The sequence below is a fragment of the Barbus barbus genome, assembly GCF_936440315.1.
Source record: "Barbus barbus genome assembly, chromosome: 10".
NCBI classification, from domain to species: Eukaryota; Metazoa; Chordata; class Actinopteri; order Cypriniformes; family Cyprinidae; genus Barbus; species Barbus barbus.
The window spans coordinates 14,121,471-14,148,668 of NC_136738.1; the positions used below are offsets into that span (position 1 = coordinate 14,121,471).

General features: G+C 37.6%; 2 protein-coding genes across 4 annotated transcripts; one reads left to right on the forward strand and one right to left on the reverse strand.

Moving 5' to 3' along the window:
* The first annotated feature begins 414 nt into the window (after nucleotides 1-414).
* On the forward strand, nucleotides 415-11,499 carry LOC306876336 (uncharacterized protein). The gene is made up of 7 exons (XM_079427423.1): nucleotides 415-1,762; nucleotides 6,649-6,722; nucleotides 6,821-7,055; nucleotides 7,409-9,627; nucleotides 9,857-10,066; nucleotides 10,317-10,419; nucleotides 10,505-11,499. The coding sequence occupies exons 1-6, from the start codon at nucleotides 1,474-1,476 to the stop codon at nucleotides 10,416-10,418; spliced, it is 3,129 nt and encodes a 1,042-aa protein (XP_079283549.1). The 5' UTR covers nucleotides 415-1,473; the 3' UTR covers nucleotide 10,419; nucleotides 10,505-11,499.
* Nucleotides 11,206-18,591, reverse strand: acp6 (acid phosphatase 6, lysophosphatidic). Of its 3 annotated transcripts, none has more exons than XM_079427424.1 (11): nucleotides 18,436-18,591; nucleotides 17,624-17,792; nucleotides 17,211-17,339; nucleotides 15,852-15,982; nucleotides 14,900-14,979; nucleotides 14,699-14,786; nucleotides 13,614-13,746; nucleotides 13,431-13,531; nucleotides 13,236-13,328; nucleotides 12,841-13,006; nucleotides 11,206-12,159 (listed from the first exon to the last, which is right to left on the reverse strand). In XM_079427424.1, the coding sequence occupies exons 2-11, from the start codon at nucleotides 17,783-17,785 to the stop codon at nucleotides 12,025-12,027; spliced, it is 1,218 nt and encodes a 405-aa protein (XP_079283550.1). In that variant the 5' UTR covers nucleotides 17,786-17,792; nucleotides 18,436-18,591; the 3' UTR covers nucleotides 11,206-12,024. The 3 variants fall into 3 exon arrangements, with proteins under 3 accessions (XP_079283550.1, XP_079283552.1, XP_079283551.1); XM_079427426.1 differs by having other exon boundaries at nucleotides 11,489-12,159; nucleotides 17,624-17,669; nucleotides 18,436-18,525; XM_079427425.1 differs by having other exon boundaries at nucleotides 11,489-12,159; nucleotides 17,624-17,810; nucleotides 18,436-18,495.
* Nucleotides 18,592-27,198: the final 8,607 nt, after the last annotated feature.

The window sequence follows — 27,198 nt, forward strand, 5'->3', positions numbered from 1 at the left end:
CTCCTGTTACTGTCTTTCTGTTGCACTGTGGAGCTTCTGTCACTATAACAAATTCCTCGTATGTGTAAACATACCTGGCCAATAAAGCTCATTATGTTTCTGATAAATAATAACCTTAACAAAATCTATAGACACACTAATCGTGCAGACAAACACGAGAATGTGTATCTTCATATGAGGGGCTAAAATTAAAACGAGTCGAAGCAAAACAATATTTTCGCACTGTTGTCCTTTCTTTCATGTTGATAAACTTGACACTAAGTAAGGTAACGCTGACGTCAACAACCTATCTTCATGTAGGGAAAAAGTAGGGAAAACAGCCCGCTTGAGTGACAGCTTCAAAGGCCAATGGCGTTGTCTGCAGTCGCTGTTCTTTAAAGATCAAACCAATAGGCATCGAGAAAGGGAGGGGGTGAGGCAACTGGGCGTCGAGGCGAAGTTAGGTTGACGAATGGCAACCTACAGAGGACTACGAGTTAAAAATTGGATTATTTGATCATCTGACTGGCTTTAACGTTACACGAACGGACGCGGAGCACGTTAAGGAGAACCCGCGGATGATACTGCTGATTTCGGAGGCCGCTGTTCCGTTTCGATGTGTTTCGGGGAGACCCCCGCGTATCACGCATAGGTCGCGCGACAGATTAGCCGCGGCGTGCTTTGACCGAGTTCAAGAAATCACAAGTTGCACGCGCGACAGGAAGACCCTTCCGTGCGATTGTTACCGCCGCCCGCCGAGACGTTTGGGCGCTCGGATCTCCGATTATGACGTAGTTGGCGTTTCGTGACACATTGTTGACTCAAATGGAGTTACATCTGATGAAAGAGGCCCTAGAGTACCCGGCGAAATAATAATAATTTCATATTAATGGATGGCAGCCAGTGCATGTTTGACAAAGTGAGAGGATTCAAGACATTTGCCACAAGATTGATTTCTGTATGATTGAGTCTAGTTCGGTTTCCACAGGCTATTGAGAAACTTACCGTCCATGCCTCCAATTTTTTTAGTCATAATTTATTTTAATTATTATCAGTGGTCGGGATTGATTTATGGCTTTTGATAGTGGAAGTTGTACCTCTATCGTGAATTCAGTGTCTCGTGGAGTTGCTGTCTTTTTCGTTTGATAGGATGTGATGAAAATGCCTGGTACACCTTAAGTACCAAAGATGATGGACTTCACTGTAAAATATTTAAGCTACTAGTCCAATTCTTCTTCAAAACAACAACCTGGATGTTTAATTAATTCGTAATATTATTAATTACGCTTGCTACTTAAATATCCATATTTGCTGCGAATCTTCAACCGATGGTAAAACTTCATAGACGCATCTCAGAGCATCTCTGACTGCAGAAACGTCTCAATGTCGGTGGATGAAGCGCAGTTAAAAAGTTCTGCTTTTTACACAAAGAGAAACGATAATAACCAAGCTGCACTGAAAGTAGAAGCGTCTTGAGAAAGAAACCTGGTCAAAATGGCAAGTGAATGCACCTGCAGTGCTCAGTATGACTTTCGCAGCACTGAACGCGAGAGGTATGTGAACGGCGGCAGCGCGTCCGTCGCGTCTTCTGCCTTCTTCGAGGTCATCGGCGGCTCTCTTTACCGCAGAAAGTTGGAAAAGGGTTTCGTCCAGTACCGGGAGGTGTTGGCTGATGATAAGCGACTCCAGTCCATAGCCACCTTCCACGAGAAAGGACCAGGCAAGTCGCACCACACCCTGGAGGACACATACAGACTGGTGGCAGAGCACTATTGGTGGGAAGGTTTGTCATTTTCTCTTACAGTATTATTATTATTGTTATGACTAGTTTTTACAACCGATGCATTATGTTTAAGTGTCTGTTTTGATTTAGTTTTATGTATGAACTTTGAATCAAATCATCATTCTGAAATTGAATTAATATTTTAATTAGTTATTTATAAAACAGTGATTATAATTGTAATATATAAATAATTGTTTATGAAATGTATATTTAAGCAATCTTAATATAAGCATTTATGTATTTGAGATTTTCTGCCAGACGTGCAGAGATTGGAGATGCAACAAAGTTTATGCAAATGTTTATGCAGTGCAACCAATGAGAGTCCAGACAGTGGTCTGCCACCTGACACTGAGACCTTTAGCTAATGTTGTCTGTGTGAACGGGGCTTTAAGCTTAAAGTTGTATATTTCTAAATTGACAGTGAATGAACAGGTAGGGGACTCTTCATAGCCATTGCTTGTTTACTAAACTTGTAGTAAACTTGGAAGTTGTATTGATATTTGTCCTGCTGCCTGATGATATATCGATCACAAAGGGTGTGTAGGTTTTTTTATCACATGAGAATCAGAATCAGAATTAGCTTTATTGCCAGGTATGTTTACACATACGAGGAATTTTTGGTGACAGAAGCTCCACAGTGCGACAGGATGACAGTGGCAAGACAAGACGGATAATAAAAATAATATTATGCAAAGATGCAAAATAGCACAAACACAATATACAAAATTTAGTATGTACAGGTATAATGGGTGCAAATTTGAAATGTAATAAGTGTGTTAAATAAATGTATGATAGTGTTGTGCGTTTCATGTTTATTCATCACATCTGTAGCTGTCTTTACACTTGTAAAGTGACACAGAGATGGCGTACAATTTTACATGTGAGTTACAGGCACAAGAAACAATGTATCAAGCACTCAAAAAGTCACAAATGTTGCCTTCTCGCACTCATCCCACAGAATCTCTGAATTAAGGAGTTGAGGTGCATTGGAATTGGCTTGTTTTAGGATGAGTATCATGCTGCATTGCTTCCTTATGGAGGATTTTATGGTGGCACAAATGTCCCTCAGGGCCACTTATCTAGAGACTTCTTATGATGTTTATAATACCTAAACTGCTTTTGGAACGTCAGATATATACATTTAGTTATGCTTGGCATTAGACGATAGCTCTCTGACTGAGCATCTGGGCTGGTAACTTAGTCAATTCTGAAAATTGTTTGTAAACGCATTATAAATGTTAGAAATGCATTGCTGAAACATGTTACAAAGACTGTAAACTATGTAGTAATTAATTGTGGAGTTAGACCGTTAAACCAGGGCTCTCAAGTTATAGCAAAAGTTTGGAGTGAGATTAGGGGAGGGGCCACACAAAGGGGAGGAGTCACTCAAGTATTTGCAGCACCCAAGTTTTTGCTAGCAGTTCAATTTTACCTATTGTTCATAATTGACCAGCACAAATAGAAATGATAACATCTGGTAAATACAATGAAAGACAAATTCATTCTAATAAAATAAAAAGATTTATGTATTTAAAAATACAAATGTACCAAAAATAAAAAGAAACTTTGCCCCAAACGTGCCAACTGAACAGCAGTACTCGATGTACATACTGTACACACATACAGTAGGATTACAGTACTTACCCTGAGCATGTATGTAAAGCTGTGTGTGTGTGTGAGAGAGAGACCGAGAGAGTACACATTTCAGCTTATGTTTATTTTTTTCTGTTGTAAATATTTGTTGCACATTTTGATGCCTGGTGACCGGGGTAGAGGACTCCCACATAAAGCACTGTCATGATAGATAATAGTGTTCCATCCAGAGCCAAACTGTTCCTAGTTTTGGTTTTGTTCAAACCCACCATGGAAAGCACACTGCATCTGAATTTGAGTGGGGAAGCCACATTGCTTTATATGGGAGCCCCCTACCCCTGTCATCAAGGCATCAAAATGTGCAACAAACACAACAGAAAAAAACTGTTGTGTTTGTTGTGTCTCTCTCACTCACTCACACACACACACACACACGCACACACACAGAGAGCTTGACATAGTCCAACTGTATGTGTACAGTATGTACATTGAGCACTGCTGTTCAGTTGGCATGTTTGGGGCCAAATTTCTTTTTGATACTTTTTATGTAAAACAATTTAATTTATTTTATAACTCTATATAACTCGAGAGTCGAGAGAGCTCTGAACTCGGCAGAGAACTTCCCTCCGTATTCCCTCGTCTATTAATTGTACATATAGCGGGACAAGTTATCCCTACTCAGCGTGAGAAATACAAGGTGTGGCGTGAGAGCGTGTGAACGGGTTGAAATGCGTGAGACTTGAGAGCCCTGGTTAAACAGTTTTTCACCATTTTCGTGATCAGGATTTTTTGGGCGGGGCCAAATCAGGACTCGATGACGCAATCGAGCCACCGAGCATGGCCCCTACCCCAACACTATAAAAGACGTGTGTTTGTTCGACTTGAAGCAGCATTGATAGGACAGCACAGACCGACCGGTGTGTGACATCAAAGTACAGTGAGAGCTACAGCGAGCAGATGCTCGTGATGCTTTCGAATCGTTCTCGCTGTACTTTGATGTCATGCACTTGATCGTTCTGCAGTGCTGCTTCAAGGCGAACACACCTAACAACTAGAGCGCATTAGCATCGGTGGTTCATGGCTCAATTGCAAGTTACTGTCATTACCGTTAGTTACTACAGCCTACAGTTTGCTAGCTAGCTATGCCTTCGTCACGTAAATGCATAATACCTGGTTGCGATCATTTACAAAACAGCTTGGTCTCGTTATTAAATAAGCTGCTAGAGGAAGACAGTTGAGAGAGATGGCAGCTTTCCCGCGAGTGGGCGTGGTTTGAGCGCTGCCAATGGACATGCCCCCACTGTTTGAAAGCAGCTTATTGAAAGCTTGAAATTATTGAAAGTTTACTGCTTATTTTTTCAAGATTTTGATGCCTTATTTGATTTACTTGGTGTATTTTTTTAGCATTCAAATTTGGTTAATAACACATTTTCTGTTTTGTGACAAACTCAGAACACATTTAATATTGACTTTACACGGACTTTAAAGGTTGTTGGTTTAATTTGAAGATGGGGTGATTGATCACTTAAGACACTTAACCTTGGGTTATTCCAGGAGCACTGAAGCTGTTATTTGTGTACTAAATGCTTTGGCTAAATGCCAACTTAGTGAATTACTGCGAGGACATCATTGATAGAGAGATAAAATGCACTGGCCAAAATCATCCTCAGTACTGCCTAATGGTTCATTGTTTGAGCTCCACATTTATAGCCAAATGCTAACTAAACTTGTAGATTTCTGACCGTAATGATTCATGACCATTGAGTATTCGGCTCAATGTGCAATGCATTTATTTTAGGGACTGTACCTCTGGAATAATCTAAGGTTATGTCATGTCTTGTGATCTGTCACCTGACCAGTTCCTGGATTATCCCTTCTGGGTTTCAAACCCACAAACTTTGATTTCGATCTTTAACCTCTAATCTACACCACTCCACAGTCCTTTGAGAATAGTTTGCAGGATGGCATATTTGTTGCTTCACTCTCACTTTGGTAAATCAGGACTTGTTGTGATGGGAGTAATAAAAGTAATAATATGAGCTTTCGGTGTGCTGTCATGTTTTCACTGAATTGCACCTTGAGAGATTTCTCAATATGGCTTATTGGGGTATTTTGTGCAGGGCTCTACAGTGCAGGCATTTGCGACTGAAAACTACTGCGTGCGACTGAAAAATATTTGGGCGCACCATGCACTGCGACAGACCCGATCAGCATATGTGTTTGTGCTGAGGGAGCTTTAAAGGTTTCTAATGCACTTACGTGTTTTTGCAGCGTTGAGTAATGTATCAGACGTATTCTCTCATTATAACAACAACAACAACAAAAGTGTAGACAGAGTGTAAATAAGAGATTCATTGTGCAGTGTAAGGATCTTCGTTGATTATAATGGAGATTTGTGAGATCGCAATGAACTAAAATGAGTGACAGCTTATTATTAAGGGAGTTTGCAAATGTGATATTGATTTAATACAACAGTTTGTTAAACAAGAAGTTAATATTAAGTGACTTATATTGTCTGACTACAACACTATTGCCTTATTTTGCTCTATTTCATCAACGAAAATAGTTTCAAACAAAGTCCCAGCCAAGCCACTTTAAGTAAACCCAAGTTTGCTATAGGCCTTTAAAATTAATTAAAATGTGTTTACCATGCTTAACCTCTTTTTCCTTGGGCATAAGGTTAGGTAACAGCGGATATATTAGGGATCTGGTGATAGACACCTGTTTCAAACACTCCTGTGTGTATCTGTGTAAGCGCTTGTTGAAGAGTGTGAAAGGTGCATTTACAACATGTTTTTGAAGCGATGATCATTGTAGCCAATCACAGACACTGTTGATCACAAGAACACAATGGCCGATCAGATGTGTTTAAAAACCTAATTTAAAATGCTAGGGGGAAATCTTGGACCATCACATTTGTAAAATTTCAGTACAGATTTGGTACCGGCATTGGTACTTTTGCATATTTCTCATTCAGCTGGAGTGTTGAATAGTTGTACTATGAGACGGGTATGACCGAGCTCTCTGTTCAAAATCGTGGTACAAAATTCACCTGCTGCTAAATGAGATTCCTGCGTTAGCTGTCAGCTGCATAGTTTGCAGTCTTAATCAATGTAGTCTGTAATGTGAAAGTGAAAGAGATGCCCTGTGTGGGTGATGCCCACACAGAAGTTACACACAGAACTGATCTACTTGTGGAATTAGGAGTGGTCTGAGAGCACTGACTTTCTTTTTTGCATAGACGCATAGACAGATCCTTTTCTGTAATAATTTTGTTCTATTCTTCATTTTAGGAATGTATTTTCAAGTCAGAGAGTATGTCTTTGGCTGTGAGGAATGTCAACGTAGTCAGTCTGAGAGATCAGTGGTAAGATTGGTTTTTCAAACGTATTTATCCACATCTCAGTCAGGATTGCTTGTTTGTTTTGAATTTATCTCTTACTTTCACTTTGTCTCTGTCTCCAGTGTTCTGATGTGGGACTTATCTCCAAGATTGTGGAATCACATAGTCATCAAGTATTAAGTAAGCTCAATAGCCAACGGGAAGCAGGGCTCTTCTGTGATATCACACTGAAAACTGGTGGAGGACAGTCTTTCGTCGCCCACAAAGCAGTCCTTGCAGCGGTGAGCGAGTACTTCCAGGAGTTATTTACTGAAATGGACTCAGCCACTGATCCCCAGTCACATGTTGACCTCACAGGTATGGTGCAGTATATATTCAAGATAAATCGGTTTCAAAATCAGTGTTTGTTTGCTTACACTTGTATCGATTTAAAAAGAGCATTATTGAAATTGTTGAGCATATTTTAACTTTTATTTAGTTTATTTGTTACAGGGTTTCCACGGTCATAGAAACCCTAGAATATTAAGGAAAGTTAAAATTGTAATTTTCAGGACTGGAGTCATAAAAAAAGAATACATTTTAAGACAGAGACACCCACATTTGTGTTCCAGCAGATCCTCAACCTTTAGACAGTCATTATCCTATGACAGCACATATCTTGTATTTTATCCTTCAGGGCATTAATGACTTATTTATGGTTTCTCATTTAGGTTTCAGTGAGCAGAGCTTACTTGCTTTACTTGAGTTCTCATACACTTCCACCCTCAATCTGAATTTGGACATCTTGACAGAGGTTTGTGCCATGGCCCGCCATTTACGCATGTGGCCTGCCCTTGAGGCTTGCTCTGCTATTAAAAGGGAGCGAGAGACTTGTCAGTTACGTTCCAAAATGCACAGTTCTACTGGGGAATCAAACAATTTAATTCCTGGACCTTTCAGGAGAGACCACTCCTCAACTTCAGGAGGGAAAGTGGGACTCAAGAGGAGAAGAGAGGATGAGGAAGGAGATGGCTCTGCCTCTTCCTGGAACATTCAAGCACAGCACAGAGAGCACATTGTTGATAAGTTCACAGATGAATCTGAAACAGAAACCTCAAACCCTCAGTTTCAATGCCAAGTCCCCTCCAGTTTTCAGGTGGAGGAAAATGGCTTTCCATGCAGCCCAAATCGCAGAATGAAGCTCATGGACTTCAAATCTCCATCCTGCAAGAGAAAATTATCCTCCCACCCCACGTCTTCAATCATCTCAACATCTCCTTGTACCTCTACTCGTTCTTCCTCTCCATCACGCCGTCTGCTTCGTTCCTCACCTGGTGCTGCACTTGCTTTGCGCAGACTCCTGCCTAAAATCGACCTTTCCACCAAGAGAAAGAGGAAGTCCTCTTCCTACCGTTCATACAAGCCCCAGTGTAAATTCTCAGTGACTCCTTCCCAATCTCAGGCAAATTCTTTGACCCGCGTTACCTCAGTAAAGGTAAAGGATGAGGATGTGGAGGAGGAGCTATGTAACAAAGTCCCTCAGGATGAGGTGCACAGCCCACGTGCCCAGGAGAAATATCGTCTTCTTAGCTTCCTTGGCTTGCAGAGGAAATCCCTGGTACCTGGTCCAGAGGAACTGTCCGGCTGGGGGCAGAAAAAACGACTTAGGAAACTAAAAGTCAGTGATTATTCACTCACAACCCGACGTAAACCTCGTGTACAGGGCGTCCCATTAAGTTTCGGAACTAGTTTAGGGGTGCTTGTCACCGTTAATCCTACTCTATCACTCTGTGACATGAGCAGAATGGACTTGCTGAACAGAGCAGTGAAAGTAGAACCTTGGAACCAAGAAAGGTCCAAAAGGAAAAGACATGATCCTGCAGGACAAGCTGGGCAGCCAATTGCAAGAGCTACTCGTAGTCAGACATTGCTGCAGACAGAGTCCAGTGCAACAGATCGACCGCTCAGACGCCACCACAGAAATGAAGATAAAGCACCTTCCCACCCTGCACGACGAATTAGAGTACCAGCACATAATGCCTCTTCCCCTTCAAAAAGCACTATGATCAGGATAAAACAGGAATCTTCGGAAAGTGCCATCTTGCAACCTATTCATCGTCGCAATACTGCCTACAACCCCCAGGGAACTTCTCCTAAAGCAACAGGACGTAGGGGTCGCCCACCAGCAGATCGCACAGTAAGGGTAGCCACGACAAAGTTGCAGCACACAAAGCGGCACAAACCTGGACGCCCCCCAATAGACAAACCTAAGAGCTCAAAACAAATAGAAAGCAAAACAAAATGCAACCATGCTACAGGAATGCCACATGCAAAGCACAGCAGAACTGAAAGAGGAACACAGGTGAAGGAGAATAGAAAAATTAAGGAACGTGGCAACAGAAAAGAGAGTCCAGAAGTTCCGTATGCCATTGTGAACTGGGATACTTCCAACCATCAGCAACTTCACAGTCATCCCCTTTACAAAACTATAAAGGAAGAGCCAGCTGACCCCTTGCCCCTAACCCAGCCATTCCCAACCAGCGACTCCTCTGACCTGGGTAAGCGTCAGAGCAAACCACCCATTAAACTGTTGGATCAAGGCTTCCTTTTCGGCTTCTGTCGGTCACCAAGTGGCATTAAACGGGAGGAGGAGAGTGTGGACATCTTCCTAACTCATGGAAATAGTTCCCATTGTGATTCATCACCTGGCATGGTGAGAAGAGATCGGGTGAGGGCCAGGATTATGCCAGACCGGACAGGTCTAAATGGGCCTCACTGGGCTGGACTTGGCAACAGGCACTCACCTTTTTCCCAAAGGACTGCTCTTCAAGTGAAGACTGAGAGGGATGAAACGGGAGTGCCCCAAGGGTCAAAGGTTAGCCGAGTTTCTAGACACCCCCAGGTCAGCAAGAGGAGCTGTAAAGTCAAGAAAGAACCTACAAAGACAAAGGTGATACATTTTTCTCATGCTAGCAGATGCTGATGTTTATTCTTATGACAAAGGCATGTTACATAACTGTTGTTTTGTAAACTTTTATGGAGTCTGGTTTAGGGAAGTAGTACTCGAATGTCAATCCTTGGAAAGAATGATACTAAATTTAAACTAGTAATAAACAGAAAATGACACTTGAAAAACACCAATATTTATCTCTTTTTTTTTTTTTTTTTGTCATGTGTAGAATGTAAATAAGCTGCTTCCTCTGAGCAGTCAGCGTTCCGTCTTACTGGAATCCATCCGCCGGGCACGTCTGAAACAACAGAAGGGTCCTCACAGTCAGGCCTCCAGTGGACCACATGCTTGCCTGCAGTGCAGAGCCTCCTATAGGGACTGTGATGCTCTCATTATGCACCGGATCAGGCACACTGAAGGCAAACACTGGCCCTGCCCGGTATGTATAATGTCTCCTGAGGTCCTGAGGTGCTCCCTTCCCTTCCCTGCAAAGTTTATTGTCCTTATTGTAAAAAAGTATGCGCATGTCCAGCACATTGATAGAGCAGCATGGGTTTGAATCTGCAGAATTTCTCAATCCCATTTCTCCTTGGTCACTCCATTTCAGTCTCTCTGCTTTATAAGTTATTTTCCCACTTCGACATTGTACTTCTATATCTGGTTTTTATATTTAATTCTCTCTTTTGCAGTTGTGCAGCAAAACTTTCTTCAGACAGAAAAATGTAAGGAATCACATAAGGACACACAATCCCAAAATCTACAAATGCCGCAAGTGCATCGCTGCTCAGTGAGGTCAGTCTGTGATCCAGAGATGTCTTAATATTTTCATTTGTGTTTGAATTGTATGATAATTTAAATGTATTGTCTTAAATTTTAGGTAAAAAGCCACAGGATTAAATGAAGAGGGGCAAAGCTTTGTTTCTTTAAATATTAATTCTGTAAATACAAAGGATCTGTGATGTATGACAATGCATGATGTATTCAATTTATTAATGTAAATAATGTTGTGATGGTTTAAATGGTCTTTTCCTCACAATAATAATTGTTGTTGTTATTTAAGTAACTAAGCTTAAGTTGCTTAGCAATTGATAAAGATGTTGAACCATAACTTGAACCTATGGTGTATTTCTCAGGGGGCGGAGCCTGATGGTTTAAGGTGATATATGTATAATGAGAATTGTGTAGAATGCTTTAAATTTGTTACTACTAATGTAATTACTGCAGTTGTTATTACTATTGTTATTATGATTATTTTTTATAAATGACATAATCTTGAGTGCACTTAATGTTCGCTTTGTTTTGAAACCTAAGAAAGATGCGATGGACTGGGATGTACTTGAATGATTGTTGGAGTGGAGCCGATGGACTGCCCTTAATGTGTGGTTGTCTGGCAATGTTTTAGAAAACTATTACAGAAATTGGTCAGAAATTTTAAAATGAAGGTTCGTTAATAGGGTCAGGGTTATTCTAAAAATCAATGTTTAACCTACATTGATATATACCAAAAATAATGGTATTTTCAAAACGAGACGGTGACTGTGTATTTCAAATAAGGGAATCCCAAAATGTCTAATGTGATTTATTTTTTTTTCCTCCTCCTTTGATAATTCCTTGTCTGACTTTTTATGCATATCCTTCTTTAACATAAAATGCAATGGACTTGTATGAAGTAGTTTTAAATTTTGAGGTGTTTTGTCTGAAAACACAAACATAAAGCTGAAAATGTAGAAAGACCAAATAGCCATATAAATAAATTTTGCATTTTAAAATGTACACTTTGCTTCATGTCTATCTGTGTACTGTAGTATTTTGGCTTGATACACTACTGAATGTTCAAAGTAAAAGATAAACTATAACATGTAGAATACAATTAAAACACATATTTTATTGCATCTTAATTTAATGTACATATCAGTAGTGAATGCGTAAGAAAATATTCACCATTGCTGCTTGCATATTACATTTAACAGCGCTTAATTTGACATTAAAACAACATCAAATATTGTTAAAATTGAGGTTTCAGCAAAATCTGTAGCCATTTCAGATGACTTGATACTCTGAAATGAAGGCACCTAATGAAAATATTTCACACTAACTCCCATAGTTGTGCACAAATTCACACACATTATCAATAAGTTTACTGTGAATTGTATGCTTGCTTAATATTATGACAATCTGTGAAAGAAAATGTTTATCTGCTGTGTACGAGTCATGAACCAGTTTCCTTGAACAATAGGAAAGGACCTGACAATTTAAACATTAGACTTCTGATATTGCTCTTGTTAATATAAACACTTGAATCCATGTTGTAGGAGAGACCTGAGCTCTAGAGACCAGGTTGGTGCAAAACATCTGTGCGGTTTCTGGGGCAAGGTTGAGTTGAGAGCTAATGAGAGGTCAGAGTTTGGGATGGTCATCAACACGGTCACAGAGGGCAAAGTAATGTTCATCAGGTAGAGCGTAAACAGCCAGTGCCTCCTTAAACTCCTGCAGCGGGCAGTAGACGTCACTGCAGCCTGGGATTTTTTGGTCCTGTAGGTATAAACAATAACAGCTTCAAATATGGGCAGATGTCAGAAAACGATTAAAGAAATTAAGGACACTTAATGTTAAGCAAGAAGTTACTGCTAATGTTCAGTAAAGTCAGTAGATGAACCTCAAAATGTTTTTTCCCTTAAATGAACACTATTTAGTTACATTACAGTTAATTTTTAAAAGAATAAGTGCTAATATTCAGCAAGGATGCATTAAATTGTAAATATCTTTACTGTCACTTTTGATCAATGTCACAAAAGATTTCCTTTTAAAATAAATGCTGTTCTTTTGAACTTCCTTTTCGTCAAGTAATTTGAAAAATGTTAATAAATTAAAATATTAATATATCAACACTGACAATAATAAGAAATATGTACCAAATCAGCCTATTAGAATGATTTCAGAAGGATCATGTGACACTGAAGACTGGAGTAATGGCTGTTGAAAATTCAGCTTTGCATCACAGGATGGACTACATTTTAAAATATATAGAAAACGGTTCATTTAAACTGTAATAATATTCCACAATATTGCCGCGTCACTGTGTTTCTGATCAATTAAGTGCAGCCTTTGTTAGCAGAGAGAATTCTTCCAAAAACATTTAAAAATCGTACTGACCCCAAACATCTGAGCAACATTTTACACCCTGATTCCTGTGTGTGTGTGTGTGTGTGTTACCTGGCCAATGTAGGACACTTTAACGTAATGCTGGTTAGTTTGTCGATGCTGGTATAGCTCCAATGTGATGTCAGCTGCATACGGTGGCCATTTCATGTCAAAAACCCCCAAAGCCATGAGACATGGCATCAGTGTGGTGTCATGCACAGAGTACAGGAACAACTTTCTAGATCAACAAACACACAAAGAGCAGCTCTAAAGATCTTGTTTTCAACTGGACTTTTACGCACTTGATCCCTGAGTCTGACCACTGTGGAGCAGCACCTCTCAAGTTTAGCAACTGATTTTTACTGTCTGGAAATAACAGGTGCTCAGTGGTCTTAAAACTTAAATGGACTTTCAAAGAAGTCAGATTTTGAATGATAAAACAATAGACATGTTCAAAAAGAAGACACCTGTCAGGTTTAGAGGTTGTGCCTTGGATTTTGTCCTCTATGTTGGTTAGGAGTTTGTGGAAAAGCGGCCCCACGCACATCTGTAAATTCTGCCTGAGGTCAAACAAAAGCACATGAATACATTTAAAGAGGCCTTAAAACATAAGCTTCATAACTTCTCAAGACTTTTTTTTGCTGGATTCACTGGCTCCTCACCTCTTACTGGGCTCATAGATGTGACACATCATATCTACTGCTCTCTGCTCCACGATACTCCTCCAGTTCTCCAGAGCTGTAGGAAGCGGCAGGCCATGGGCCTAGGATCAATAATATAATGGTACTGTATTTGACAAACAAAGCCAACTCAGATGTAACTGTAGAATGCATCAGGCACTTTACCTCTCTGGCCACCATGTCATCTCTAATGAGGATGAAGTCGAGATGTTGATGAGGATCGACCCCTAAGGCTCTCTGGATGCTCTGTAGGTCTGCAGCAATGTCAGGAACTGTGGACGATTCTGCCCAACGATGACTACATTTGATGGACGAAAGTCAGACACAAATACATGGTGTTAAACTAATTACAAGCCATTATTGGGGATTTACACTACTGTTTAAAAGTATGAGATTGGCTGGTGGTATATCACTGTTTGGTAAAAAAAAATAAATAATAATAATAATAAAATGAATACTTTAATACAGCAAGGATGCATTATATTGATCAAAAGTGACCAAAAAGACATAACATTAAACATACAAAAGTTTTCTATTTTAAAGAAATAGATTCTTTTTATTTTTCATAAAAAAAATGTATTACAGTTTCCACAAAGATCTTAAGCAGCACAACTGTTTTCAACATTGATAATAATATCAAATGTTTGTTGAACACCAAATCAGCATATTAGAGTGATTCCTGGATATCATGGATCATGTGACATCATGAAGACTTGACAAATGGCTGCTTAAAACTCAGCTTTGTCATCACATAAATAAATTACATTTTAAAATATATTGAAATATAAAACTGATTTTAAATAATAATATCTTACAATATTACTGTTTGTACTGTATTTCAGATAAAATAAATGCAGCCTTGGTGAGCATAAGACTTCTTCAAAAACACACACACACACACACACACACACACACAACTTACCAACCCCAAATATTTGAACAGTACTGTATTTCACCACAGCAAAGGTTTAATGTTTTCTGATATTAAAGTGTATTATTAGAATATTTTTAATCAATAAAGAATAATGTCAAAACCTCAAAAAAGGAAAGAAGTATTAAATATTTAGGAACATCTATGAGAACATCTTCCAATTCTTGAATTTGAATAATTTTTTTTTAATTACTACTAATAATATTTTCCACCTAACTTTCCATTGTGAGATACATTTCTGTATGAATGGTTCTCTATAAATGTTTATCATCATCATTATGATCAAAGTAGCAAGTTTCATTATCAAAATAGGTTTTACCCAATGAGCCGCTTGAGCAGCTTGCATCCATGATAGTTGGGATAGAGGATTTCCTTCTCTGCCTTATCGGTGAGGATGGACACAACACCTTAGAGTGAGAGAAAATCAAACACGGAAAGGCAAACACAGAGTGTGTAATGCTCATCTCATCTATTACTCAACCAAACCACACAAAGAAGTGTAGCTGAGCTGCCACCTTACCTGCTTTTTCCTGTTGGAACAGTCCTGCCACCAAACACTTAGCCGACTCAATGGTGCGGACAATGTTGGTAGAGCGAATGCTGTAAATCAATGGCAGATATTCCATCTTACTCTTTTAGCTTAATGATGCAATTCAGAGCCATAAACATATTCATGTATATTAGGATCATTTATTTGATTTTTCGGTAACTACAATAAGGTCCAAATAGTTATGATAGTTAAAGGGATAATGAAAATTGTGTCATTATCGGATGAACTATGAAGAGAGTTTTGAAGAGATACGATTGCTTAATATGATGAACTTAATTTGTGTCTCAAAGAATAGCCAAAGTCTTATGGGTTTGGAATGACACGAGGGTGAGTCCATGAGAAGTGTTTTTCTCCTCAAGACAAAGTTTAGGGTGCCATTCTTGTCTGTAGCATAAATGGTGCAAATTCAAATTCAAATTTTATTTGTCACATACATATACATACATAGTACGACATGTAGTGAAATGTATTGTACGACTGTCCAACAAATTGTCCAACAAAAATTAAGAAAAACCTCAAGTTTACAAAAATACAAATAGAAAAAGTACAGTAAACATATATATAGAAATAAACTAGCAATAAAATAAAATAACAAATAGATATGAGAATAAAAATAGATATGAAGAATAAAAATAGAATATGATTCTATATAGATTCTATAAAAAGTAAAGTGTATGTCAGTGATAAAGTGTCCGTGTGCTGTGCAGTGCAGTAAAGTGTATAAGTGAGTAAAAGGAATACTAAAGACAAATGGTATGCAAGTCCCACTCATTTATCCTTACGTGACCTTCTACAAATTAGTGCAGATTGTAATGAAAATGTGCAAAGTGGAAGTGTGGGGTGATGTGATTAGAGTGATTAGAGTGGAGAGAATGCAGAATGATATACTGTATTTAAATAAAGAATCGTCAATTGCACTCACTAAACTTCTTTAGGGTTGAAAGAAGGTGTGAGGAAGGGCTCGTCTTGTATGTATTTCTTTCGTAACCTCACTCCTAGATCGTACAGCTGTTGCATGCCCAGTGTGGTCAGCTGACCTGGATAAGTTCCACCCTATGGAAGCAGAAGTCATTAATATGACAGCCTGGCACAATTTTCATCTAAACACACAGTTAAGTATGTTTACATCATGTCTGGTATGAAACCACCATTTACTGTAGCATCGATCCACTTCATTCCAAACAAGCACTCAAAATGCTACACAAACACGCCTGAAAAGGACAGTATATGGCCAAAATGATGTGGACATCCAAACAACATCCCATATACAGTATATGTTTGTTGAGCATTTTCACTGAAAGGTTTCCATTATATGTTAGAATATGGCTGTAAGGATTTGCTCCCATTCAGACACAACAGCATCACCGATGTGGGTAATGGGTTTTTAGTTCTTCAACACCAGACTCAATAAACCTTTTTCTTTTTTTGACCTCGCTTTGTGCACAGGGGCATTGTCATGCTGGAGTATTGTCAAACTGTTCTCACAAAGTTGAAAGCACACATATCTCTAGAATGTAACGTATGGAGTAGCATTAAAGGAATAGTTCACCTAAAAATCAAAATTTACTCTCCCTCAGGCCATCCAAGAAGCAGATACGTTTGTTTTTTCACCTGAAAATTTTGAGAAATTTAGCATGATATCACTTGCTGACCAAAGGATCCTTAGCAGTGAATGGGTGCCATCAGAATTCAAATAGCTGATAAAAAACATTACAATAATCCACACGACTCCATCAATTAACATATTGTGAAGCAAAAAGCTGCATGTTTGTAAGAAACAAATCCATCATTAAGAACTTCAAACTTCAGTCATGTTGTCTGAATCAGGAGAGAAATATGCATAGTTCAAGCGCTGTTTACAAGCAAAAGCAATCCAAAACAGTTATAAAACAAGTACGACGATGGATTTGATTTTTTTATCAGCTGTTTGGACTCTTGTCCTGACGGCACCCATCAATTGTAGAGGATCTATTAGTGAATTAAATTTGCTAAATTTCTCCAACTCTGCTTTGATGAAGAAACAAACTCATCTGAGATGGATGGCCTGAGGGTCAGCAAATGTACATTTTTGGGTTAACTATTCCTTTAATATTTCTGTGCTTTGAAATCTCCGTAATCACCAAACCTGTTAATCAGACAAGTTAGATTGGCTATGGCCCTTTTTTAAGCCAAATTTGCCTTTCAGTAGACAACTCGCAGGCTGAGCCCTTTCTAATACTGTGTGTAAAACACACTCTACCTTCTACAAGCATTTGGCACAAATGCATAAACACAAACTCACTGTCAATATTTTGGATCTGTAGCTGTCCTCCACAGGAGCCGGGGGTCTGGGCCCCCCCTGCAAGTCTGTAACCATATAGTCTATTTCCGTGTGAGCTGGCGCTTCAAGTAGCTCAGGGACCCATTGTGCCTAGGGGAGCAGAAACCATGCGTCATACTGGATATAACTGGCATCAACATGTGGACTATTACAGACATATGACAGTGCCACTGAGAGTAAAAAGCATGCTATTAAGATTGACAAATTATTCTGAGACGTTTAAACAATTAAGAATAAATGCCACATTTGTGCATTCTCTAGATTCTTGTGTTTTTAACCTAATCTTTTTTTATCGTTACTGTTTTTAAGCCACAAAAAAAAACTGAATATGGTGTAACTTTGGGCATTGAATTGACACCATTCAGCCCGCTTACCTCCAAAACATCTGGTATAGATTTCAGTGGCGTTCTCGCTCCATGTCTGAATAAAACTTGAATTAATTTAAGCTCGTATGGAGAGGTTTCAGTCTTATTCTTTTGAGACCAGAACATTGACCCGAGGGCCACTGAGCCCATCAAACCCACACGTACCCACATGATGCACCTGAAAGAGATGTGAACACTTGACTTGAAATGTATTTGGGAAGTTATTAAAAGTATACTATTTAAAGACTATTTTACACAATTTTAGAACTGTGCATATTCATTAGAAATGAGTTTTTATAACCTCAATAACTGTATTGTATATTTTCTTCTAAATTCTTTCGTCACAACACAGGATCAATTAAAAGTTAGTGAAGTGTAAAATGTGATTAAATCCTACAAAAAAGGCGACCACTTATAATAGGCCTATATCAAATATACATTTGAACCTAAAACGTTGATATTGTTTTTAAAATGGGTCAGATACACGTCTTAATATCAACTATTAAGTAATACTTTTTTCTGCTTTACAGCTTATATTCATTCTTACTAATATCATGACATTTCAATTTATTACGCTGAATACATGATTTATATACAGTTGTAGCCTGTTTTTGTGAAATATATATTAAAACGTGTCAGTATATTTCCATAAGTCACGACTCAAACAGCAACTTCTGTCTCATTCAGGACTGCCTGTCATATCCGCAAATTTCACCCACACGCTCTTACAAACCGTCAAATATCATGCACTAGTTTGAATCTATTAAGTAAAGAAAAACAGAAAATTGCTCTAGAGAAAGTTATCTTTAAACATCACCAACCTGAAGGTTTCAGACCCTTAAATACGCTGCGTTTGAATTGCACTCACTCCTTTCACTTCTGGCAGACTGGATATTACATCAGCTGACGGTGAGGTGCATTCTGGGATTTGTAGTTTCAGAAGTCTACCGTCTCGTTCCAAAGTGTAGCGGAAACACCTTGTAATAAAACATCATTTCCCATGTATACCACGTTTGCTGCCGTAATGTTCCTATGCAGAGAGACTATTAAATATAAATGTATAAATAATCTATCAAATGTCTAAATACATTTGGGGCAGTGTTTGAAATGGTCCTATCAGTATAGGCTATGTATGTATTAAAGATGTTAAATATTACACAGACATACTGTAGGCTATAGTGTAACGTACCAGTCGTTACAAACTTAATTAATTTAAATTAAGTGCGTTATAACGACTGCAGTCTTGTATTGTTTTGATGTGCAGTAACATGATGCCTTAAATTCCCCTTTATTAGGCTAAAACCTTTTTTACAGTCTATATGGGCTAAAACAACACACTTTTAGCGTGACTGTCCAAAAATTAGTCTAATTTTAGTTGTTGCTGATACCTAATTATAATTATACAAAGGAAAAGGCAATATTATATCAGAATTAAACGAGTAAGAGGATATTTTAATGAAATTAAATAAAATATAATATTTTGTTTTTATTACCTGTGTCCTGTCCTGTTACTCTCTTTCTGTTGCACTGTGGAGCGTCTGTCACTACAACAAATTCCTTGTATGTGTAAACATACTTGGCCAATAAAGCTCATTCTGATTCTGATAAATACAGTACATACAAAAATACATATAATAATACACTTATCTATAAAAGTACAGATACCGTACAGTGAAAATGACTCCACTAGGCAACATGTTGCAAGTCACCAATTCCAAAACAACTTGAGTAAAAGTCTCAGAGTACCTGATTTTAACAGTAGTATGTTACTTATACTAAATATAGGCTCAAAGATGCACCAAAGAGACGGGCCAATCAAAAACTGTAATGTTGTGGAGAAGCTGGGTAAAACAGGCAGAGGCAAGGATCTATGTGCAGGTATTTCATGGAAAACCTAGAACAAACTATAAGCCAAAAACTAAAGGGAACAAAGAACACAATGACGGGCAAACAGACAACCACTGCATTCAACAACTCTCAAAGAACTAAAGAAACACTATACAGTGGCATGCGAAAGTTTGGGAACCCCTTGCAGAATCTGTGAAAATGTGAATAATTTTAACAAAATAAGAGAGGTCATACAAAATGCATGTTATTTTTTATTTAGTACGGTCCTGAGTAAGATATTTTACATAAAAGATTAAAAAAAATAGCTGAAATTATTAAAATAACCCCCTTCAAATGTTTGTGAACCCTTGGTTCTTAATACTGTGTGTGGTTACCTGGATGATCATTTTGTGATTGTTCATGAGTCCCTTGTTTGTTCTGAACAGTTCAACTGAGCACTGTTCTTCAGAAAAATCCTCCATGTCCAGCAGATTCATCAGTTTTCCAGCATCTTTTGCATATTTGAACCCTTTCCAGCAGTAACTGTATGATTTTGAGATCCATATTTTCACACTGAGGACAATTGAGGGACTCAAACACAACTATTAAAAAAGGTTCAAACATTCACCGATGCTCCAGAATGAAACATGATGTATTAAGCCGGGGGATGAAAACTTTTTAACAGGAAGATGTCCAAATTTGTATTTTTTTTGTTGAAATATAATTTTTTTCCCACTTAGTATTGCCCTTCGGAAGCAACAGAAGACACTTTTCCAGAAGACAAATTAAGTACAATTTACCTTGTTCTTCAAATTCGAAAAGTTTTCACCACCCGGCTCTTAATTCATCGTGTTCCTGGAGTATCAGTGAATGTTTGAACCTTTCTTAATAGTTGTGTTTGAGTCCCTCAATTGTCCTCAGTATGAAAAGTTGGATCTCAAAATCATACAGTCATTGCCAGAAAGGGTTCAAATATGCAAAAGATGCTGGAAAACTGAAGAATCTGCTGGACATGGAGGATTTTTCTGAAGAACAGCTGCAGTCATGTCCTTACAAAACACCTGTGATTCTTGCTAAGGAGCTCACTACTTGCTAAGGAGCTCACAGTCATGTCAATTAGCCTTGTTGACAAGTTTGGGTGAGTAAGGGCAAAATGTTGTTGGCAATATCACATCTTTTGTAGCAGGAATAAACTGCTGCAGAAAAGCTAGGTGCCAAGCAAAATGTAATGTGTAACTGCAACACTCATTTCAAATGTAGGCCTAGTGGAGTAGAGTACAGATACTCACTCAAAAATGTAGTAAAGTAGAGAGTAAAAGCTGCTAATATCTTTGATACTCAGTAAAACTACAAAGTGTATCCAAAAAGATTCTTAAGTACAGTAATTAGTTACATTTACTCCAATACTTTACACCTCTGGAAAAGTATTCCAATCATTAGGGAAGTGGTGTGTGGCCAAGTATGGGGACCCATACTTGGAATTTGTGCTCCTCATTTAACCCATCCAAGTGTACACACAGTAGTGAACATACACCCGGAGCAGTGGGCAGCCATTGCTGCGGCGTCCGGGGAGCAGTTGGTGGTTCGGTGCCTTGCTCAAGGGTCTCACCTCAGTCATGGTATTGAGGGTGGAGAGAGTGTTGGTTATTCACTCACCCACCTACAATCCCTGCCGGACCTGAGACTCAAACCCATGACCCTCAGGTTACAAGTCCAACTCTCTATCCATTAGGCCACAACTGCCCCGCTAGATGCAGCTTACTGAAAAGTTTGCTTCCCTAATTCACTTCGCACAAATAAAGCCGAATGTACAACTTTTGTTAAAAGCATGCTTCTAATCTAACTTAAAGAATAAATGAGAATTTTTATTGGCTAAACATAGGCAACTATTTTTGTTGACTATTAATGTCACATTATGGGACAATTTTTTGAGCTACTGCATAAAAAAATATTGTGCATCAAAATGAGAAATAAAGACACATTTAATTTAGAGTTATCGACAGTTAAATACAACGTTGTGCTATTTTATTTATTATTTATTGCACTTGTAAATCATCCTCTGTGTCTGCAGACTGTTTTCTGGACCCCATCTGCCATCTCCAGTTATTCTGAGCCTGTAATGGCAGGAACATCTGCTACTATAATGGATTGTGGATCGAACCTCTGTTGAAGCCAGGAAAGGAACCTCTGGGATTGGGGAGGTTGAGACAACATATGTTTGACTGGTCTTGGGCACTGGCATGACATGAACCTTTACATCCATGACAGTAATCTTGGAAATGAGGGGAGATATGGCAAGAACCTCTGGGTCAGCAATGAGAGGAGTCAGTTGGGTGGAGAACCTGTAGCAATGACAGGAACCTGACAAGGGGCTCTATAATTGACAGGAACTTTTGAGACTGTAGCGGATTCTGAAGCTACAGGAAAATCTGCAGAGATGGAAAGGCCACACATGTCAGCCTACCAGACACAAAGCTTAATGAAAAGACAGTCAACTTGTCATCTATGTACTATGTACCTAGTGTAGGCTGGTTGGTCAGATCAACAAAAATCAGTTATGCTATTTCATATGCTCCAGAAGAATCCAATGGCAGCATTCTGTGCAAAAGGATGGGAGAAATGTCTGTTTATTACTTTAAACTTTACCACATACTGTCTTTGATCATTATTTGACACATGCAATTTTATACAAAGTTAAATATAAGAAAACATTTTATCTGTGAATTCAATTAATGCCACTGCTTATGCATGTTTAATTTAGATTGTTAATCTTACAATAGCTAACAGAGCTTTCCTAACATACTGTACCTTTTAAATTATGAAAGTTAGCGTTTTGTGTGTGTGTAAATCAGTATTTTTATTGTATGCATTAAAAATAGGTTGTCTACCAATATTGTTCATTAATATATATATATATATATATATATATATATATATATATATATATATATATATATATATATGAGTGTGTGGTGACTGCAGTTGTGTGATTTTATTGAGTGGATGGTTTAATTTGCCGATCATACAAGCATTGTGTTCCTGCACGAGAGATCGCCCGTGGGGGGGAGGGGAATTCAGATCAGGTTGACGGAGATCGAACGTGAGTTAACCTAAAATATGTTGTAAGAGTTGTTAAAATGTTAAATAACTTTGTTGATTTCATATATTAACTGAACATGCAGTAACTCTTGTCCTTTATACTGTGTTAAGAGGGGAGAGAAACGATACTTGAGATCACACAAGTGCCAATTACCACGTGAGCTTTTTCTGTGTGCTTCAGAGGCTTAATAACACTGAGTTTTGTTCATTTTATAGTGTTTCCGTATATTGCATGAAAAGGATTGTACCCTGTGTAAAGTGTGTACTGTTATCTTTAGTCTATTTACCGATTAATATGCTCAAAAGAAGATAAACATGTGAACTGTGTATAAAGTGGGTGATGCATTCATGTGGTGAAATGTGCTGATTGCTCATATTCTGTGTTTGATTTGTTTTATTAGGCACAAACAGGCCACTGCCGTTGTTTTGTACACCCTTTATAAGTTTTGTAACCTGGTTTGCACTGGTTTAAGTTGAATGGGGCTTGTGATTTGGAGTTTTTATTTGAGATTGTGTGAAGAACCCTTTTTCATATTATTGCTTACTGTTTTGCTTCCTGTACCCATTGAAGAAAAGTTTGTTATTATTATTCATATTAAAAAAACATATGGTAATGAGGACCATGGTTTTACTTGTGACCACCATCTTACTAATAGTAGTCAGTTAAACTCTGGATCCTATGAACTATATTATATTTCATTAGGTCAAAGGATGATTTAACAGCATAGCTGTAATAGCTTCTTTCTTTTTAAATGTTTAGTTCTAATTCATTTTAATTGAAGTAAAATGTTATTTCAATTAGAGCCTGATTAAAGATAGTGTCTTATATAAATTAGGTGTTAACTAGTTAAGTTCTTAAACGGATAGTTCACCCCAAAATTAATATGGTCATTTACTCACCATCATGTCATTCCAAATTTCAAGAAATTTCTGTACAGTATACAAACAGTAGAATACAGTAGAAATCAAGGGTAACCAAAGTGGTTTGATAACATTCTACAAATGATCATCTTTTGTGTTCCACAGAAGAAAGTAAGTCATACATGTTTGGAACAGCATGAGAGTGAGGAAATAATGACAGAATTTAATAGCAGTAATTTTCTGCATTCTAGCAAAATCATTGCTTTACTGTCAAGTTCCTTTCTATGTGACAAAAATGCATTATTAAGTTCATTATTAAGAGTTCAGTATTACCTATCATTATTTGTTTCTGTCCTGTTTTTTTATTCATTCATTTACTCCAATTTAAGGCCCTATATCCCAGCAAAACATTCATGAGAAACTTGTGGGCCGGATGGGCCAGATTTGTCCATGGACGAATTCTAACCCCAGTCCAGCCCTATATATATATATATATATATTTAATGAAGGGATTAGGAAAGAAGGACAAAAGTAATTGCTTCTAACTGCTTAAGAATTTAAGTGGATGAACTGAAGGTTTCAAGCAGGTTGCTGCCCAACAGAGGTTATGTCGTACGTGTAAGGGTTAAGAGTATGGCTGATAAGCATGGAGATGTTGTTATCTCAGGGAACTCAAATGCAAGGCCTCAGATAACTCCTGAGTGCATGGCCCCCTTTTTCTGTCATACTTTTGGTAGAAGATTCAGATATATTGCCTTTTTATTAATTTCTTCTGTCTCCCCCTGATGTTTTAATCTACAAATACTATAAATAAAACTTAACTGTAATGTATCTTTCTGAAGTCAAGGTCGGAGGGCCTGGAAAGAGTCTAGGGTGTCAAATAAAATGTTTAAATTCAAAATATTTACATATGTCAGGTGGGCATATTATGAGATGCTGAGGAAGATCATTGTCGATGAAGATGAACCGGAAAGTTTGCATATGATGAAAGAAAGTAGGAGGCCTTATGCTCATCTGTTCATTTGATTATCCAATCAACTTTGAAAGCCTTTGTTCAATGATTAAATAAATGTGATTTTACTGAATAAATATTCTGTTTTGCTTAGAGCTCATCTTGTAGCTCTCTGAGGTATATATTGGTTGTAAGATACCCTGGATCATGGTTTTCAGACAAATAAATTTGATTTGATAATTGTGTGGCCTGACTTTAATTTTAATAGCGAATTTCCACCACAATAATACAAAGCTCAAGTGACATACAGTAGGTAAAGAATTGTTAATGGAGCAGATAAAATGCTTATAATTTATCACTTTGACTCATCCTTTTCTGAAATGTGAGGTTTATATATATATTTTTTCTTTCAAAACTTTATTTGAACATGTAGTACATGTTAGTAGATAACATGTTATGTTGTAAGTTACCCAACCAAAAGTTTTTGTTTGTTTAAAATCTGGGCATCATTTTTAATGTTACTATGTTAGTGTTTATGCAAATAAAAAGTGTATAGTGCTACTAATTTTAACTTTGGTTTTCAACGTAAACCTTGATGAAATTATTTTAGTGTGTGTATGAGTCATTTTTGAACATTTCCAACAAAGTAAACTATACCGTGATAATATTGATAACTGTGATCGTTTTGGTCAGTTAAATTCAGTTCAATTTTTTGTTTGTGTACATTTTATTTCATCTATAAAATCTTTATTGTTCTGTAAAGGATTTTATTTTACACAACGCAACATACAGCGACGGGATGTCAGTCAACTAAATGTGTCAGCAATGGTAATTTTGCATGATGGAAACGCATTTCCATAACTTGCATAACACAAACTGATTCTGAATTTATTTTATTTTTATGTTAAAATGTTCTGTAATATCAGTAATGTTTGTTTATGGCCAGGTTATGGAGTCATTCACAGCATCTTTCAGCTACATTTACATTTAGTCATTTAGCAGACACTTTTATCCAAAGCGACTTGCAAAAGAGGACATTGGAAGCAATCAAAATCAACAAAAGAGCAATGATATGCAAGTGCTATAACAAGTCTCAATTAGCTTAATGCAGTAGACGTAGCAAGGTTTTTTCATAGAAAAAGAAGAGAGCAAGCTAGTGTTAGAGGCTTTTTTGCTTTTGTTAATTGTATAATAAATAAAAGAAAACAAATACATAAAATACAAAAAGATTAGAAAAGCTAGTGCTATTATTTTTTTAAGAATATAATTATAAAAGGGAGTACTAGAGTTAGAGGGTCAAATAAAGATGGAAGAGATGTGTTTTAGCCGATTTTTGAAGATGACTAAGGATTCGCTGCTTGGATTGAGTTGGGCTGGTCATTCCACCAGGAGGGAACATTTACGGAAAGGATGTGACATGCCCCCCACTTACAATCCTAAGATTCAAACCTGCGACGTTCAGGTTACAAGTCCAACTCTCTATCCATTAGGCCACGACTGCCCCCCCCCCCCCCCCCCTCATTTAATTTAAAAGTCTGTGAAATTAACTTAAAAGCTACGAGTGAAACGCAAGTTGGTGGTCTGATGTTTGCAGTCCATCACCGGCTCAGATTTCGGCAACACACTGGCACAAGAATAAGCACTATTTTCAGTGAAAAGGGATTAGAGAGAATCATTGAATACACTCTTAATTAAAATGTTACTTTTAGTTATTTCTGTTGCCTCTAGTAGTTCTGTCTGTGATTTCTAGTTTCCAACCGATTTTAAGCCAGCAATAAAGTAATTTTTAAACAATAGTTGAGTTAAATAAAACCACCCTGCATGTTCGGTCAAACATTTAACCCAAACAACTAGGTCAAAATAACCCAGCATGTCTCCTGTCCAATATTTTACCAGCACTGGGTTGCCAAATAAGTTTTTAACCCAGCATTTTTTTTGTGTGTGTTTATTGTTTAACCATTTATAATACAATTCTTGTCTTTTCTGGGACTGAGGTTGCCATGATAGAGAGCTCTGAGATCGTAGCAGAAGTGACAGAAGTGATCACTTTGCAGGATTCTACTGGGTCATTACATGTCAGTCTCTGTCCGTTTAGTTTCTTTGCATTTGAATTTTCTCTCTGTTTGCCTGATATCCCAGTTAGTTTCCTTATTTGGTAATTAGTTCCTTTTTACCTGTTCTGTTTTACCCTGAAAATGTTTTTAAGCCCTGCTTCCTGTCTATATTAAGGCCTAAGCAGTGGGATGATATAATACATATTTTAAATATAAAAAGCATAAAACTATTTACAGTATATACAATATACAATATTTTAACCTCTCTAGGCTTGTAATAAGGCCTAAGTTTAGGGATAATATAATAATTATTTTAAATATATATTTTAAAAAAACAACTTTTTAAACAATATATATACAATATACAATATTTAAACATCCCAAAGGGATGTAAAGGCCACTCATGTCAGCCTGCCAGACATAATGCTGACTGAAGAAAACCACTGGGTGGTTGACCTGAAACAAAAACATAAGCTTTATCAACACAAGAAATAAACAGCATATGAAACGTGCATTATAAAAAGGAGGCAACATTTTTAAAGAATATATAAACATACTTTCATCAATTATTAGAATGCTGGTTAGATGCATTTACGTGGTGGGTGTTTAGGAAAACCCAACATCAACCAGTAATGATAAGCCATCAGCTCCAGAAGAATCCTGTGCTCTGGATGACGCTGCAGACAAACCAACAAAAAAAATGGATGCATTCTATGCAAAAAAGATGGGAGAAATTTGATTATTAAATTAAACTTCATACATGCTATCTTTAATAATTTGGCCTTTGCCAA